This window comes from Perissodus microlepis, chromosome 17 (assembly GCF_051167445.1).
Source record: "Perissodus microlepis isolate ML-2025 ecotype Zambia chromosome 17, ASM5116744v1, whole genome shotgun sequence".
NCBI lineage: Eukaryota > Metazoa > Chordata > Actinopteri > Cichliformes > Cichlidae > Perissodus > Perissodus microlepis.
In genome coordinates this window covers 38,037,884-38,054,517 of record NC_140477.1, presented here as the reverse complement: position 1 = coordinate 38,054,517, position 16,634 = coordinate 38,037,884, and the positions used below count along the sequence as shown (strand labels likewise).

The window sequence follows — 16,634 nt, the reverse complement described above, 5'->3', positions numbered from 1 at the left end:
GCTGTTATTTGTGGTTTGTTTGGTCGCGTAATAATAATGAAAATAATGAGTTTACCTGGCCGGAAATGCATGAAATCAATCGACGGTGCGCACAGACACAGATGTCTGAGATATCGTTCTCGCACTGGCCTCATACTCAGATGATTTCAGAAGCAGCTCTGCAGATTGACGCCGTTTGTGTTAATGACTGAATTTTGAGATTTACCTTCATCACCTGCAGGCTCATGATATCACTGATGTCACTAACACTGGTAGCATTGATTGGCTGTTGTGCCAGAGGGACCCACAGCACAGTGTTACGGGTGCAGGTTTACAGAGAGCACAAAGTGTGCAGTAATTAAAACTCATCTCGGCTGCCTCGGGCATCCTTCTTCATCACCCGGATCCTCCCTCAGCACCACAGCCCTCTCTTTCCTAAACCTCGATCATACTTAGCTGTGGGTCAGAGCTTCTCCACGGCCCCCTCCCACTTCCCCTGTAAAGCCCAGAACTGCTGCGGAGGCAGAAGTGGAAGCCGGTTTGTGGGGAAATCTCCCAGCGGCTGGCTGTAATCAGCGTTCCTGCTGCCTTGCTGCATCCTCCCCTGTGGATTTATCGGTCTGGAAAAGCTTTGGGACGCTAACATTAGGCACCGGCTGAGATGGAGTCCAGCCCAGAGACCCAGAAATTCAATTCTAGCAATTGGAGCAAAAGCACGGCACAATGTCTCGGCTTGATAGTGGCTGATATGCTGACCTCAGGTCTGCTCCGGGGCTCACCGCTCGCTGAATCTGAAATTTATACCGTCTGTATCTGGCTCATCTGAATAAATTGAAGCGGTTAGTGGAATTGGGTTTGTTGAACTCCTGACAGATCTCTGAGAAGCTGCTTTTCGACATAAAGAGGCGTCCCCGAGCACACACGGAGCATCACTCTCTGACTCTTGTTGCTCTTTGAAAGCAGCAGCCTTTGTTTCGTGCCCGCTGCAGTCTAATAACCCCAATAAGTGTTTGTTTATGATAACCTGCCTGGTCTGTTGCCACGGCTCGTTACAGAGCTCCTTCTGCATGTCGGGCACCTCCACGAATACCAATGCGACAGAGAGATGTGCCGCGTTAACTCGTTTGTCACCGCGTCAACAATATTAATGCCTTTCCTACAGACTTGATAAAGACCGCTCCCCCGGCGGAGTTTAATGTGCTGGAGTGCAGTTGTCGCCACGGCGGCATGGACACCGGGTTCCTCAGACCGGCCCCGAGAACCACAAACCTCTCGCTTTCTTTAAGTTAGATGTCGTCATACTGCGAGATCTTTGTTTTTGAATCTTCAGCTTTAGTTTTCATGTAAAAGGAGCTAAAAATGGAAAAAAACCTTTTATGATGGCAACAACAAACAAACGACAGAGAAATGGTATTTTGCCAATATTTTTCAGATTTGGTGTTTTTTTTTCTCCAAATTCACTTAAAATAAGAACTGAAACTGTTAACAAGTGTGGCTCAGGATGCAGATTTTACTTTTTTGTGTTGTTATTACGCCTGCTTTTGATAAATTACTGACAAATGTCTGAAAATGAGGCGAGAGAAACGAGAACTTGACAGCCACTCACAGCTTGTTTCAAGTAAACACTTCTTTGTTAGTAGGCCTGTATTTATCTGAGTTTTCTACCCATGAAAAGCAGCTGTGAGAATGTACAGTGTGTGGAGAGTCCTTCCTTTTATTAAATGTGTCATAATCAAAAGACACGATTATTGATTTTAGTAGCTCATCAAAGCTGCTGATACTGAGTTTGTGGAGAGTCTTTAGGGGATGTTCTTGACCATAAACTGTGTTTTGAGCCTCAAGCTGATGCTGCTACCAAACAGACTGTTCTTTTTAAGGAAAATTGGATCTTTTAATGTCTCATTTGAAATGTTTCCTTTGTTTTACAGAAGTTTGATTGAATCTGTTATTTCTTTCTGCATCGCTGCCTGGTTTGGTAACACGACTCTGAAGAACAAGGTGGGGACTTTTCAAGACGGGCTTATTGTCCATCTATAACCAGCACTGAGGAAGGCTCATGTTATTGTTAATTGTTCGAACCATCAACTTCACAGTGAGTTTGACATGTTGCCCTCTGGCTGTTGTTTTAGAGCACCTGTGAGGAAGACCAAAAGACTCCAGGTTTCCTTTATCCTGCCTCGTTAATGGTAAATAACCATCTCGTTTTGTGTATTCTTATTGGTGCCCTGGCTGCTAAACTAAAGGCTTTTAAACGTATAGACTGCATGTAAAGCAGAGCTTCCCAAAGTGTGGGGCCCGCCCCCTGGGGGGGCACAGAGCCATTGCAGGGGGGGCACGGTATGAAAAGGGGAAAAAAAAGAACTCTTGGACACTGCTAGCATAATGGACAGGTTTTTGACGGGGCTCCCACACAAATGCAAAGCAGGAGATGAAGCATCACTGAATATGTTTTCAAGCCAAAGGCTAGAAAATACGGTAAAGCATGTCTCCCCTTTGGCTTCACCTGCACAAGTGTCATTAATTTGTTCTTTTTAGAGAGAAGCAAGCCATACTTGTTCAGTCTTCTTCTACTTGTACGCTCATGAACTTTAACCTTTAACATGCTAACTGAATTAGAGTCTGAGATGGAGCTCTTGGGTCTCTCTGCAGGTTCACTGAGCACTGTATGATTTGAAGTTGGGTAGACTTGCTAGAACCTCAACTCCTGGAATGATTCTAGCGTTGTGCTAACAATCCAGAATGATATTGGCCTTTAAGGTTTGACACAGAAGTTGCAGGGTAGTTTCTCTGAAGCCTCAAAAAGGCAAAATGAAACTAATATAGTCAAAAAAGTCCAATCAATGTGTTTCCAAAGCTGTCTAGTTTCATAGCTACCCTGTATAGGACCAATATGCCATATATTCTGGATAAATGTACCGTATTTTCACGACCATAAGACGCACCGTACTAAAAGGCGCAGTCTCAGTTATGTGTGCCATTACTGTATTTAACACACACATAAGGCGCACCTGATTATAGGGCGCATACAAGTGTGCGTATTTAAAAATGAAGCGGGAGCAAAACTGAGTTTGGTACTCACATTTTTATTACCGGTAATCGTCATCAATCAAACCCATCGAAGTCCTCATCCTCTGTGTCTGAACAGCTGCGCTAAATCTCCATCAAACATTCCAGGTTCACTTTCTTCACCGTCAGAGTCACTTTCCGTGCCGTGCGGCTCCTCGGAAATGATGCCGGCTTTTGCGAAAGCTCGAACAACAGTGCCAGCAGACATGTTAGCCCAAGCATCTACAATCCATTCGCAAATTGTGGCGTAACTCGCCCGGCGCTGCCTTCCACTCTTAGTGAAACTGTGGTCTCCAACAGTCATCCATCGCTCCCACGCCGCTCGCAGCCTTACTTTGAACGGCCGGTTCACACCGATGTCCAGCGGTTGGAGTTCCTTTGTCGGGCCTCCTGAATGACAGCAAGCTCAGAGTTCATTTGCTTCACTTGTTTTTTCACATCGGCTGTGAGATGGGCACGCATAGAGTCACAGATCAACAGCGATGGTGATGCGTGGAAAAAACCACCTGGTCTCCTTACACACACCTCCCTCAGCCACTCTTTCATCATTTCCTCATCCATCCAGCCCTTTTCATTTGCCTTAATGATGATTCCTGCTGGAAACTTCTCTTTAGGCAAAGTCTTTCTCTTAAAAATCACCGTAGGTGGCAGTTTCTGTCCATTAGCATGGCAGCCAAGCACAACAGTAAAAGAAGACTTTTCGTGCCCCGTTGTGCAGATCGCTACCGTGCTGGTCCCTTCTTCTCCACAGTGTGACTGACCGGGATGTCGAAAGTGAGCGGCACCTCGTCCATGTCAGTGATGTGGCTGGGCTGGATGTGTTTGTCGGCGATGTGTTTGCTGCAGTAGGAGCGGAAGATGGCCAGCTTTTCATTATAATCCGCTGGAAGTTGCTGCGCTACCGTAGTCCTGGTCCGGATGGAAAAATGGCACCGTTTCATGAAACCAAAGCACCAAGACGGACCTCCTCGGAAATGTTCAATTTTCATTTCTTCTGCTAGCGAAACTGCTTTTAGTCGAATGGTGACCGTCGAAACGCTTCTCCCACTCGTTCTTTGCTCAATGATCCACTGCTCGAGTCTTTCCTCCAACTCGGGCCACCTCGCCTTATGTCCGCGGAAACTCAGCTGCGTCTTCTTGACCTGTCGGAGCTCGTTTTCCAGCTTCCTCCACTTGCGAACCATCGATTCATTAATCTTAAATTCTCTCGCAGCTGCTCGATTTCCATGTTCCTCCGCGTAGCTGATGGCCTTCAGTTTAAACTGTGCTTCATAAGCGTGTCTCTTTGCCATTTTCAGGGTTGTTAAAACAACGATGTTCCGCGTAACGCACATACCTGTCCTTTTATACAGGTATGTGCGATTGTCCCGGTATATACAATCAACGCCCAGACTTCACCCTTTAGCGCTCTCATGGTGTTCTCTACTACGTCCTCCTTACAACACACAGGGCGCACTGCACTATAGGGCGCGCCGCACTTTTTAAAGAAAATCTAAGGCTTTTATGTGCGCCTTATAGTTGCGAAAATACGGTAGACTTTCTATGAACCAAAAAAATGGTTGTCTGAGAAATCCACGTCAAACCGCTCGGCTCCATTCGCTCCAGCAGAAAATGTTTGCCTTCTGGTTGAATTCAGATGCTATAATGACATTTTACTGGTAAGATTCAAGGGAGTAACGATACAAAAACTCGGCAGCAGAATGAAATGTCAGCGCTCGACTGCTGTGGAGTCTTAATGTGGCCGAGTTCCGTGATTCGTCGGTCAGGTCACGAGAGTTTGTTTGGGGAGTGAGGATGAGCGGCTGTGTCCCCGCTGCTCTGCGTTTACTGCAGAGCATGGCTGTCTCCATCTTTTCACGACTATTGTATGAATTTCCCAGAGGAACCCACCCGAGGGATCAATAAAGTTTCATCTAATCTACTTTCACATCATTGTTATAAAATCACGTAGTTAAAGCCGTTTCTTTTCTTTTCTTTAGCCTCGCTGGTTAGCAGGACTCACTTCAGAAGTGAAGTTGCAGACAAAGTGATTTCATTGATCCTGCTGTCACAATGAAAGTGACCACCCACCCACCTACAGTGCCCTCTCCTATCACGGCATTACGGCGCTCCACACAGACGAAATGCTCTATAACAACTTATTAAAGAACACAAATGAGAGTCAAAGATGTTAAACCAGCCTACAAGAAGTCCCAATCCCATCGAGCATGCACCTTGATGCTGGGACAAGCTCGATTTGTGGAGCCACCACTCTGCAACCCACATGATCAAAAGATTCTTCTAACAGCACCCCAGAGCATGTCTGCACAATATTCGGCCGTGACAGTGAGAGCAGTGAGTCTGCTGAGTCTGCAGGAAACATTTCCCTGAAGTCAAACGGCTGAATGTTTAGAAAAAGACTTCTGCAGCAGCCTCGTCGCAGAGCACTGAGAGACCGAGGCTCTGGAAAGCACACAGAGCGAGTGGTGTGCGTGCGTGTGTGTGTCATAAACCCGTATACACGGTTGCAGTGTGAGGACCTGTCTTGTGCACCTGCTCCCTGTAGCAGTGGCTGAATGTTCAGGCGTGTTTGAAGGTGAGAGCTGGGTTAGGATTATGTTATTAATGGTTGTATTTAATCTTGAACTAAGTCAACGGGAAATTAATTCCAGTCAGTGCGAGGTGAAGTCTCAGATTGTTTCATCCTTTCTGCGGTGCTTGGATTGTTGTCATGGAAACAGTGCTTTCCAGCCTCCTGAGTATGTTTGTGATCATGTCCTGCTCGACTTCTTAATTTATGATGAAGAAAAAGGAGACTGTGTAAAACCAAAGACTTCAGTTTTTTTCCTATTTTTCTTTTTTTTTTTTTTATGTTTTCATTAATTAATTTTCTCTCCATGAAGCCTGAAAGGTCGAGCGCAGGGTTTGCCCGAGTTGCTGGGAGCACCTCAGGTTTCTGTCATTGCAAACGTAGTTTCACGTCTCACCTCAGCTGTTTGTTTTCTTATTGTTTTATTTATTAGAAAAGAGATCAAACAAAAAACAAACGATAAAAAGAAAATTGTACTAATCGGTCAGTTTCCCTGAGACCGCATCAATTATTTAGTCAAAGAAACAAACACACCTGAGCTGCTGGTATTGCAGGTAAAGTCTGCTCGCAAAAAACCCAGCAAAAATTCAGACAATTTAAAAGCCACTTTACAGATACATAGTTAGCTTACAGAGTTTTATCACAGGTGTATCGAAGGGTCGGGGCACACCTGTCACTTAACTAAAGTCCTCAGTAACTACATACATAGCAAAAAAGTGCAATAAAGTACAAAAAATTGAAAATCATTTGTTTGGTTTTTAGACATATTTCTAGTTACAGAATAGATTTCAGAGGTTTGTCCCTCAAAACTGTAAATGCAAAAAAGTTGCACAAAATAGTTTACAGGAAATTTATTTGGAGTGTCTTTGTAGTTTTATTTTTGAGATGTTTTTTATAAACTTTAAGAAAAACGAAAATAAATATTATTTGAAAAAAAAACAGCATCAAAATAAACTATTTCCAACAGTGAAATTTAAGTTTGAGCCTCCCAGAAACTTTACAGAAGGGACATAAAGTCAAACATGACTTTCAAAAACACCAGTAAACCTTTGAAAGGTCCTGCAGGGAGAAAACTACATTTCCCACAGAAAATGGCGTCACTTCCGGTTTTTGAAGGTAATAGCGGCCATGCCATAGTTTGCGCTGACCTTTATTCCAGTGTAGGAAGTGCTATGAACAGCTGATCGGCAAAGCGTGTTTCTGGATTTTAATGGTTTTGTTGTTGCCAACGCTTTTTATGCGATTTTTGCAAAAAGCCATTTGTGGATGAGACCGTGACCTACGACAAGTTGAATGTATGTTACGTAAGAACAACTGCTCTGGTTTCATATGGGAAAAAATTATTGCGCTATCTTATGTGTTTGCAATTCTACTGGCATTTAAAAATAGCTACACAAAACAGAGCGTGCATGCGCCGATGGGCTTAAAAAGATGTGCTGGTGACATTAATAAGTTGTTAACTTCCACAGTCTGTATTATTATTAACATTTTTATAGCTTTCCTTTGTGGTCTTAAATAATCTGCTTTCATATAAACATCTTTTGGTTTCAGGCTTGTTTCACACTACAAGCATCATTGGTGTCATCATGCTACAGCTTTCACACACACTCGTGTGTTGTTGTTTTTGGATCCAGAGAATATGCAGGTCACAGCTTTACTTCCTCCGAACTGACTTTGTGTTTCACTGCGACTGCCTGCGACAGGTCGCAGGTCTGACCTCCGTCTTCAAAGCAAACATTTCAAAGGCCACAGGATTGCATGTTGGTTGGACACGGTTGCAGTAACGTTGGTCGTGCTGCTGCGACTGGAACAGAAAGCGCCACACAAACCTCTTTAAATCAGTTCCCTCCACCCAGAACATTAACTTCATTTTAGCTCGTCAAAGGAGCTTGCAAAGAAAAGCGTCTGGACTTCTTTAAGTTTACTTGAAGACGTTTCACCTCTCATCCGAGAAGCTTCTTCAGTTCTAAGGTCAAATGGTGGAGAGTCCCAGATATAAACCTAGTGGGAGTATCCCCCCACAGAGGGACAAAAGGACCCCCTGATGATCTTCTAATCGCCTGAGCCAAGGTGTGAAACTGGGTGTGGGTCCCAATCAGCCAGAGTTTCGGGTGTGTTCATTGTGAAACCTGGCCCCACCTTATCATGCGAATTCCTGAGGTCAGATGGCCCAGGATGTGAGTGGGCGTTAAGGCGTCTGGGAAGGGATCTCAAAACTGGATTATAGATGGCAGAGAGTTGGTGTCGTAAACCCCCGCCTCTGTTCAAAGATGGTCGCTCACAGTGGACATAGATGGCTTCTTTCACTCCTCTTTCAAACCATCTGTCCTCTCTGTCCAAGGACCTCAGGAATTCGCATGATAAGGTGGGGCCAGGTTTCACAATGAACACACCCGAAACTCTGGCTGATTGGGACCCACACCCAGTTTCACACCTTGGCTCAGGCGATTAGAAGATCATCAGGGGGTCCTTTTGTCCCTCTGTGGGGGGATACTCCCACTAGGTTTATATCTGGGACTCTCCACCATTTGACCTTAGAACTGAAGAAGCTTCTCGGATGAGAGGTGAAACGTCTTCAAGTAAACTTAAAGAAGTCCAGACGCTTTTCTTTGCAAGCTCCTTTGACTACGATGACCTGGATGACTGAGAACCTTCACAGACTTCATTTTAGCTCACAGCTTGAAGGCGTCACTTTGGATACTGACCCAAAAAGTAACTGGGGGAGGGGGGAAAAATCATTAAACTAAACAGCACTCTTATAGGCAGAGTGAAACGTTTGGGGTGAAGGTCTCAACACTCTGAGCTGCTCTAAGTTTTCTAATAGTCAAACCAGTAAACCTGGACACTGTCCCATTAAAAGTTTGTGTTCAGCACTTTGGAACAAACCGAAAGTCTCAAAGTGCCCGAGGACCCGAGAGGCTCGATCACAAGGCTGAAGTAGGTCAGACAGGTAGTCCTTTTTTAAGACAATAAAGAACTTTAAAGAAAAGTAAAAGCATTTTAAAATCAATACATAACCTGACAGGTAACCAGAGAAAACAGGAGTGATGGGCAGGAGTGAAGGTGTCATCAATCATCCGGTCCACACATGGGAACAAGCATCAGAATAGAATAGAATAGAATAGAATAGAATGCCTTTATTGTCACTATACAGTTGTACAATGAGATACAGAGCATCTCCTACTCAGTGTAAACATGCTGGGGGGGGGGTACAGTTCTGCAGCGCTATATACATATGGACAGTATTAACATAGGGAAAAAGATATATATATATATATATATATATATATATATATATATATATATATATATATATATATATATAAAATGTACAAATATACAAGCCGGTTTTTAAAAAAAGTAATATGTAATAAATAGTGTTGTGTATATACAGTTGAGTTATTGCACATAGAATTGGTACTGCACAGTGGTGGTCCATAGAGGAAGTGGGAAGAACAGAAAAAAAGAAAGTGTTATCGGTGCATGTGTGAGTTCAGGGTGGTTATGGCTTTGGGGAAGAAACTGTTTTTGAGTCTGTGGGTTTTTGTGCTGATGCACCTGCAGCGCTTCCCTGAGGGAAGCAGGCTGAACATGTTGAAACCAGGGTGGGAGCTGTCCTTGATAATGCTTGCTGCTCTGCTGAGGCAGCGGGAGGAATGAATGTCCATCAGGGAGGGGAGAGGGCAGCCGATGATCTTCTGTGCTGTCTTGACCACACTCTGAAGCCTCACTCTATCCGCCTTGGTGCAGCTGCCGTACCATACCGTGATGCAGTAGGTTAGCAGGCTCTCAATGGACGAGCGGTACAAGGTCAGCAGCAGGTTGGAGTTCAGCTTGTACTCCCTGAGGACTCTCAGGAAGCGCAGCCGCTGTTGGGCCTTCTTGACGACCGCGGAGATGTTGTCTGTCCAGGAGATGTCAGCAGAGATGAGGACACCAAGGAACAGGAAGGTGTGGACCCTCTCCCCACACTCCCCGTTGATGTAAAGGGGGGCCAAGTCAGTGCTGTGTCTCCTGAAGTCAACAATGAGCTCTTTGGTTTTCTTAGTGTTCAGTGGCAGGTTGTTTTCTGAACACCAGGCTGCCAGCTTCAAGAAGAACGCCGAGTTCGGCAAAGCTCCAGTCCAAGGAGTCACGGTGAGGAACATGGTGCATGGAGATGTAACCATGTGGGCGGCTGCTTATTAGAGTTACCCTAACATCAGATTGTGTTTGTAAATGATGACATGGTGGAGCAGTGGTCTTCTTTTCTATCTGGACTTTCCTTGTTCTCCACTGGCCTGCATCGGTCCAAAGACATGCATGTTGGGTTAAATAATCTAAACTGGTTGTGTCAGTCTGCCTGTGATGGAGTGCTGACCTGGCCAAGGTGTCAGATTTATTATGAAAGAAGGTTCTGGATTGTTGATAATCTCGTCTGTGAGCCAAAGAAGCTCACAAAGTACATCTTATATGAGATTTACCAACTGTATGCTTATCATCAGCTAATCTACCGGGCCATGGCTGAGTTTGGCTTCCTGGCCTGCAAACAAATGCTGTGCTCAGTTTCTGGAGCAATCCCACTTGTACACCAAATGATGCTCATGTTCCTTTGGAGAGAACACTGAGAAATGAGCCGACTGGTGTTTCGGTGTGATGAACTGTGTAGAGAAGAAAACCCTGCCATGTAAAAGAAGAGGAGGAGATACTAGTGTAGAAAAGTACTCAAGTAAAAGTTGAAGTACTGATTGAACTTTTTTACTCAAGTAAAAGTGAAAAAGTACCGACTCTGAAAAGTAATTAAAATATGAAAGTAAAAGTAGCTCCTTAAAGAAAATTATTATCACCTATAAGTATGCAAAGCTAACAAATACAAACTTTATTTCAGTCTACATTGCAATAACTATTTCCTGTTGCCTCCATTGTAGAGGGGGCTTTGCCACAACTGACAATAATTTCTATAGAGAGTACAGCAAACAGCAAACTCACCTGTTTGTCCTGCACCAACCTGCAGCCTTTAAATAACACAGTTAGTCTGCCTCAGTTTGTTTAGCAGCAGTTTTATGAACAAACATCATGTGACGCGTACACTTGCTCTCGTTGTGCCAAAACAAAAGGCACGGGGGTCCACTTAAACCCCCGACCGTGGCACATGGTTTTGGCTCTTTCATCTCTTTTTACGTGGCATCTCCTGGTGATTAATACATAAACAGGATTTCCTCTCATGTGTTTCTGTTTAGGCTCAAATCAGTTTGATGTTCGGAGGCTCGCAGTGACGTGAAATAATAACTCCTCTCAAACACCTTAATCCAAAGTAATGAGCCTGTTTTAAAAATGTGCCTGTCATTGAAATAAGATTTTGTGTTCCAGTCCGCCCTCCCTGGCCTGGTGGACCAGAAGGAGATCACGGCAGCTCTCAGACAGTGTAACTACGACCCCGATGAGGTCATCTCCGTCTACCACACCATGTTTGGAGATATCCTCCTGCAGGCCCCCCCCCAGGAGGAAATCACAACTATCATGACCTCAACTCAGGTACTGCACTGCAGTGGTTTGTATCATATCTATCTAATAGACTCCAGTTTGTGCATGTAAATGGAGAGTCCTCTTCACACACTGAGGTTAATTATGGAGTTCCACAGGGTTCAGTGCTAGGACCAATTCTGTTTACATTATACATGCTTCCCTTAGGCAGCATCATTAGAAGACATAGCATACATTTACACTGCTATGCAGATGACACCCAGCTCTATCTGTCCATGAAGCCAGATAACACACACCAATGAGTTAAACTGCAGGAATGTCTTAAAGACATAAAGACCTGGATGGCCGCTAACTTTCTGCTTCTTAATTCAGATCAAACTGAGGTTATTGTACTCGGCCCCTGAAAATCTTAGAAATATGGTATCTAACCAGATTCTTACTCTGGATGGCATTACCTTGGCCTCCAGTAACGCTGTGAGGAACCTTGGAGTCATTTTTGACCAGGACATGTCCTTCAACGCACATATTAAACAAATATGTAAGACTGCTTTCTTCCATTTGCGCAACATCTCTAAAATTAGAAATATCCTGTCTCAGAGTGACGCTGAAAAACTAGTTCATGCATTTATTACTTCCAGGCTGGACGACTGTAATTCATTATTATCAGGAAGTCCTAAAAACTCCCTGAAAAGCCTTCAGCTAATCCAAAATGCTGCAGCAAGAGTCCTGACAGGGACTAGAAGGAGAGAGCATATTTCTCCTGTTTTGGCTTCCCTTCATTGGCTTCCTGTTAAGTCCAGAATTGAATTCAAAATCCTGCTCCTCACATACAAGGTCTTAAATAATCAGGCCCCATCTTATCTTAATGACCTTGTAGCACCATATCACCCTATTAGAGCACTTCGCTCTCGCTCTGCAGGCCTACTTGTTGTTCCTAGAGTATTTAACAGTAGAATGGGAGGCAGAGCCTTCAGCTTTCAGGCCCCTCTTCTGTGGAACCAGCTTCCAGTTTGGATTCAGGAGACAGAAACTATCTCTACTTTTAAGATTAGGCTTCAAACTTTCCTTTTTGCTAAAGCATATAGTTAGGGCTGGACCAGGTGACCCTGAATCCTCCCTTAGTTATGCTGCAATAGACGTAGGCTGCCGGGGGATTCCCATGATGCATTGAGTTTTTCCTTTCCAGTCACCTTTCTCACTCACTATGTGTTAACAGACCTCTCTGCATTGAATCATATCTGTTATTAACCTCTGTCTCTCTTCCACAGCATGTCTTTATCCTGTCTTCCTTCTCTCACCCCAACCGGTCGCAGCAGATGGCCCCGCCCCTCCCTGAGCCTGGTTCTGCCGGAGGTTTCTTCCTGTTAAAAGGGAGTTTTTCCTTCCCACTGTCGCCAAAGTGCTTGCTCATAGGGGGTCATATGATTGTTGGGTTTTTCTCTGTATCTATGAAGCGCCTTGAGGCGACTTTTGTTGTGATTTGGCGCTATATAAATAAAATTGAATTGAATTGAATTGAACTCCTTCAGGTTGGCAACTTTCTTTTGGAGAGTGGAAAGATCACAAGATTACTCCATTCGTGCTCTCACCTACAACGCTTGCATCGGCTCAGCTGGTTTTTCACCCAGTCAGTAATGGCCTAAATCTTTGGAACAACCCTGATCCTAGCTATCTGAAGTCCGCTATCTGACTGATGTTGTTCAGCACCTGAATCAGAAGCTCGCCGAGGCCAAGGCTGACAAGCAGGAGCTCCGGGAGAAGATCCGATCCCTCCTGTACCGCCGAGCTTCTCCAGTCCCACCTGTCAAACCTGTCATCAAGCCTGCTGTGGACATCGGCCAATTGCACCAGATGAGCCGGCTGACCGGGAGCTGATCGTCTCAAACAAGCACCTTTGCTCTGTAGTTCACCTGGCACTTGCTGACATTAAGAACCACCTGGGGCAGTTCGAGGGTCCTCTGGGGAAGTTGGCTCAAGTGGAACACACAAACTTACGATTTCAGACAGGAGCTCCTCCCTCAGTCATGCCTATTTTTAAACAATACAGAAGCAGCCAGTGGTTGGCCTACTGACACTCAACTGGAAATCCATTTCAACCACATCTTAAAGATAAATGCTCAAAAAGTAGAAGATGAAACCTGCACAGCAGTTTCATTCCTGTACGAGCTTTTCTGTTTGCAGGTAGCTGAACATTCGATACAAAGAGACGGATGCTCTCTGAACACAAACTCTTACTTTAGATTGCTTGCTGGTGATCTGGGGGAGGTTAAGAGGTTAGATTATATTACAGTGTCTATGTTAATTAACAGAAAACTTAGCAGTTAAAAGCAATCCTGCATATTATTAAATACCACAGCTCTGTCATTAATTTTCCCACCGGGAAGGTTTGTTTTTGATCGTTAATGTGCTCTAGATTTTAATGAAGCCTGGGCACTAACGAGCGCTTGGCCCTCGCAGCACTCAGCTTATTAACGTTGATTGGTTTGTCATTTTTGTTTAATGCCTCATAAACAAATTAGCATGACGTTTCATTTGACGATCCAAAAAATCCAAGCAGCAAACCTCGGATGGTCGACTGTCGGTCATGCTGTCTTTTTTTCTAGCCAGCATTAATTATCTGCAGATTTTGTCCCTGCTCTCTGCAGGAAGTCGTGTTTGCAGGAACTCTGCCTGTGATAACTTCCTGTGCGGATGGATATAACGTCTGTATTTTGGCGTATGGACAGACGGGCTCAGGGAAGACATACACCATGATGGGCAGCAAGGAAAACCCGGGAGTCAACATCAGGTCAGCCTTTCTCAGTAGGAACATTCTGTATCTACATTCAGTTTAGTGCTTCAGGTTCTCTACAAGATCTTAGAACAAAGCACCAAAACGCAGCTGTAACCTGAGAAGGTTTATTTACAGATCTGCATGTGAAGCATGGCCGTTAGAACCTGTTCAAAGGTTTAAAAATAATCTGCCGCACAAGATGTAGACGACCGTGTTTAAGAGTTTGAACAGAACCTCAGAGGATTCAATAAAAGCAGCATAAAACAGGACTGTTCTGTGTGGTCAGTCAGATAAATTCATGAAAACTCGCTGGAGAACAGTCCGAAACCTCATGGTGACAAAAAGACCCAACAAAGGCTGAGATGTCTGCACTGATGTCTGCATCACCAAGATGGCGCTGGAGTGACGGCAGCCTTTCCAAGTAGCTCTGCAACACCGCACCTTTTCTTAACTTTAACTTTTTTTAGACTAGGCTTTCAAACTTTATTTCACCTTCCTCTAGTTACTCTACTTATACCTCTTAGATATAGCGATACAAGATGGATAATATATAATACTTAATATATATAATATAATAATATTATATATGCAGCCAGACCCTTCTCCAAAAGACGGCAGAAGGGAGCGGCTGGGCTGAAGAGTAAACTTTTAAAAGTCAGTACTGAATATTATGTCACTTATTTATGTGCGAATGTTTAATAATGAAGAACATTAAAACATTACTGTTGGTCACATGTCGGCAAAGTTATGTGACATTAGTGATGTTTGTACTTTCAGCCATAACTTGGTTTTGAAGCCTCTACTTCTAAATATGGTAAATGGCCTGTATTTGTATAGCGCTTTACTAGTCCCTAAGGACCCCAAAGCGCTTTACACATTCAGTCATCCACCCATTCACACACTGGTGATGGCAGCTACATTGTAGCCACAGCCACCCTGGGGCGCACTGACAGAGGCGAGGCTGCCGGACACTGGCGCCACCGGGCCCTCTGACCACCACCAGTAGGCAACAGGTGAAGTGTCTCGCCCAAAGACACAACGATCGAGACTGTCCAACCCGGGGCTCGAACCGGCAACCTTCTGATTACAAGGCGAACTCCCAACTCTTGAGCCACGATCGCCCCATATATAAATATATGTAGTCGACCTTAATCTTACAGAGAATGTGATGATTTCATGGATAATTAAAGTCAGTCATATATCCACAAACACAACAAGCTGAAAGTCAGTGATGCTGCTCGGTTTGCAGTCCTGAATATCACGGCACAAGCAGGATTCACTGCACTGTTAATGTCAGCTGTGTTATATTGCTGCCTCTGCTCGGTGGTGTCGAGCCAAACGGACTTTAACGTGTGTTTGAACGAGCTGACGGTTCACTCGTTAAGCTGAAAGAAAGATGCTTTAATCACAGCAGTCACACATGTGTCCACTGGACCATCTGGGAACTCTTCTTGTTTACACTCGTAATAACACAAACACTAAATCCTCCTTCTCTGTGCTGTTGTGTAGCAGTGTGTACACCTGAGACTGTCACCTGTCTGTCTGTCCTGCACTCTCTCTCTGTTTCTTTCGCTCTGATTGTGGAATAAAAGTATGAACATGTGTTTATAAGTTACACTTGTGTTTGAATCCTGCAGCTTCTCACACATTTGATTTCCATGTGTGACGACTGCAAGTGTCCAGAGTGAGGACAGACTGAGGGACCCACTGCTGCACATCATCTGTGAGGCTTTGCAGCCCTGATGATCCACCAGGACAAACTCAGCAGTGTGTGAGGGAGAGGAGGAGGAAGAGCCAGCAGCAGCTGACAGATGGAGAGAATAGACAGACTGTTCCCTGTTTGTGAAGGACTGCTAGGAAAGTTTAACATAACTGTCTGTCCTGAATCAGTCTTATTAGGTAATGTTCAAATAATGTGATCATCCAGTGTTTTCAGTGTGGGAGAAAGTACTCAGGGCCTTCAAGTTACACACTATGAAAGGCAGCAACAAGTTTAATGTTCAGAAACCTAAAGTCTGTATCAGCAGCAGAATGGAGCTAAAAATAAATGTTTGTTTCAGTTCTACGAAGCTTTGAGTATTTTGGATCAGTAGCTGCTGTGTTTGTTGCATCATATTGCTGTAATTGTTTATATGCTTTATATATTCTGAGCTAAGTTGATCTATAGTGTTACATCATATTCCATAAGGATGTTATGTGTTTGTAGACTTTCTGCCCAGTTTGACCCATTTAGCAGAAGTCAGCCTGTTTAAGGCTCTGATATCTATTCTGTGTGACTTAAAGCAGTTATGACATGGTCTGATTTTCTCCCCCAATAAAGGAATATTTCATATATCAGTCGACTCTTCATTCTATCAGACACAGTTATCACAGCTCGTACATTTGCTTTTTACACATATGTGTAAGCATTGAGCCAAATTTAGTAATGCCAACAAATTAAACAAACAATATTTGTTACATAATACATCTATAGATACACTGTCAAAGATACTTGTCTTTGAGTGAAGATTTAGTCAAGTCAAGTTTATTTATAAAGCACATTTAAAAACAACCGAGGCTGACCAAAGTGCTGTACAATAAAATACAAATATAAAATACAATAAAACACAAATACATAAAACACCTCACTGATAAAACAATAGATTAAAACAATAAGTTAAACCTTGCTAAAGGCCAATGAGAAGAGGTGAGTTTTAAGAGCAGTTTTAAAGGTTCCTAGGCTTGTGGAGAATCTGATGTGAGGAGGTAAACTGTTCCACAGTCTGGGTGCAGCCACAGCAAAAG

General features: G+C 43.9%; 1 protein-coding gene across 3 annotated transcripts in view; it reads left to right on the top strand.

Annotated features, from left to right (window-relative positions):
* LOC146370080 (uncharacterized) overlaps positions 1 to 16,184 on the top strand; it is a 38,482-nt gene extending 22,298 nt beyond the window's left edge. For 2 of the 3 annotated variants that reach the window (XR_014797305.1, XM_084909463.1), the window contains exons 2-3: positions 10,964 to 11,128; positions 12,346 to 13,831. Coding sequence is in view for 2 of the 3 variants with exons in the window: in XM_084909463.1 (XP_084765589.1) it covers positions 10,964 to 11,128; positions 12,346 to 12,591 (411 nt within the window). In the remaining variant the exon portion in view is untranslated. Of the gene's footprint in view, positions 1 to 10,963; positions 11,129 to 12,345; positions 13,866 to 15,487 lie in introns of those variants that run through there. The other variant, XM_084909464.1, reaches the window with a different exon arrangement.
* The last annotated feature ends 450 nt before the right edge of the window (positions 16,185 to 16,634 follow it).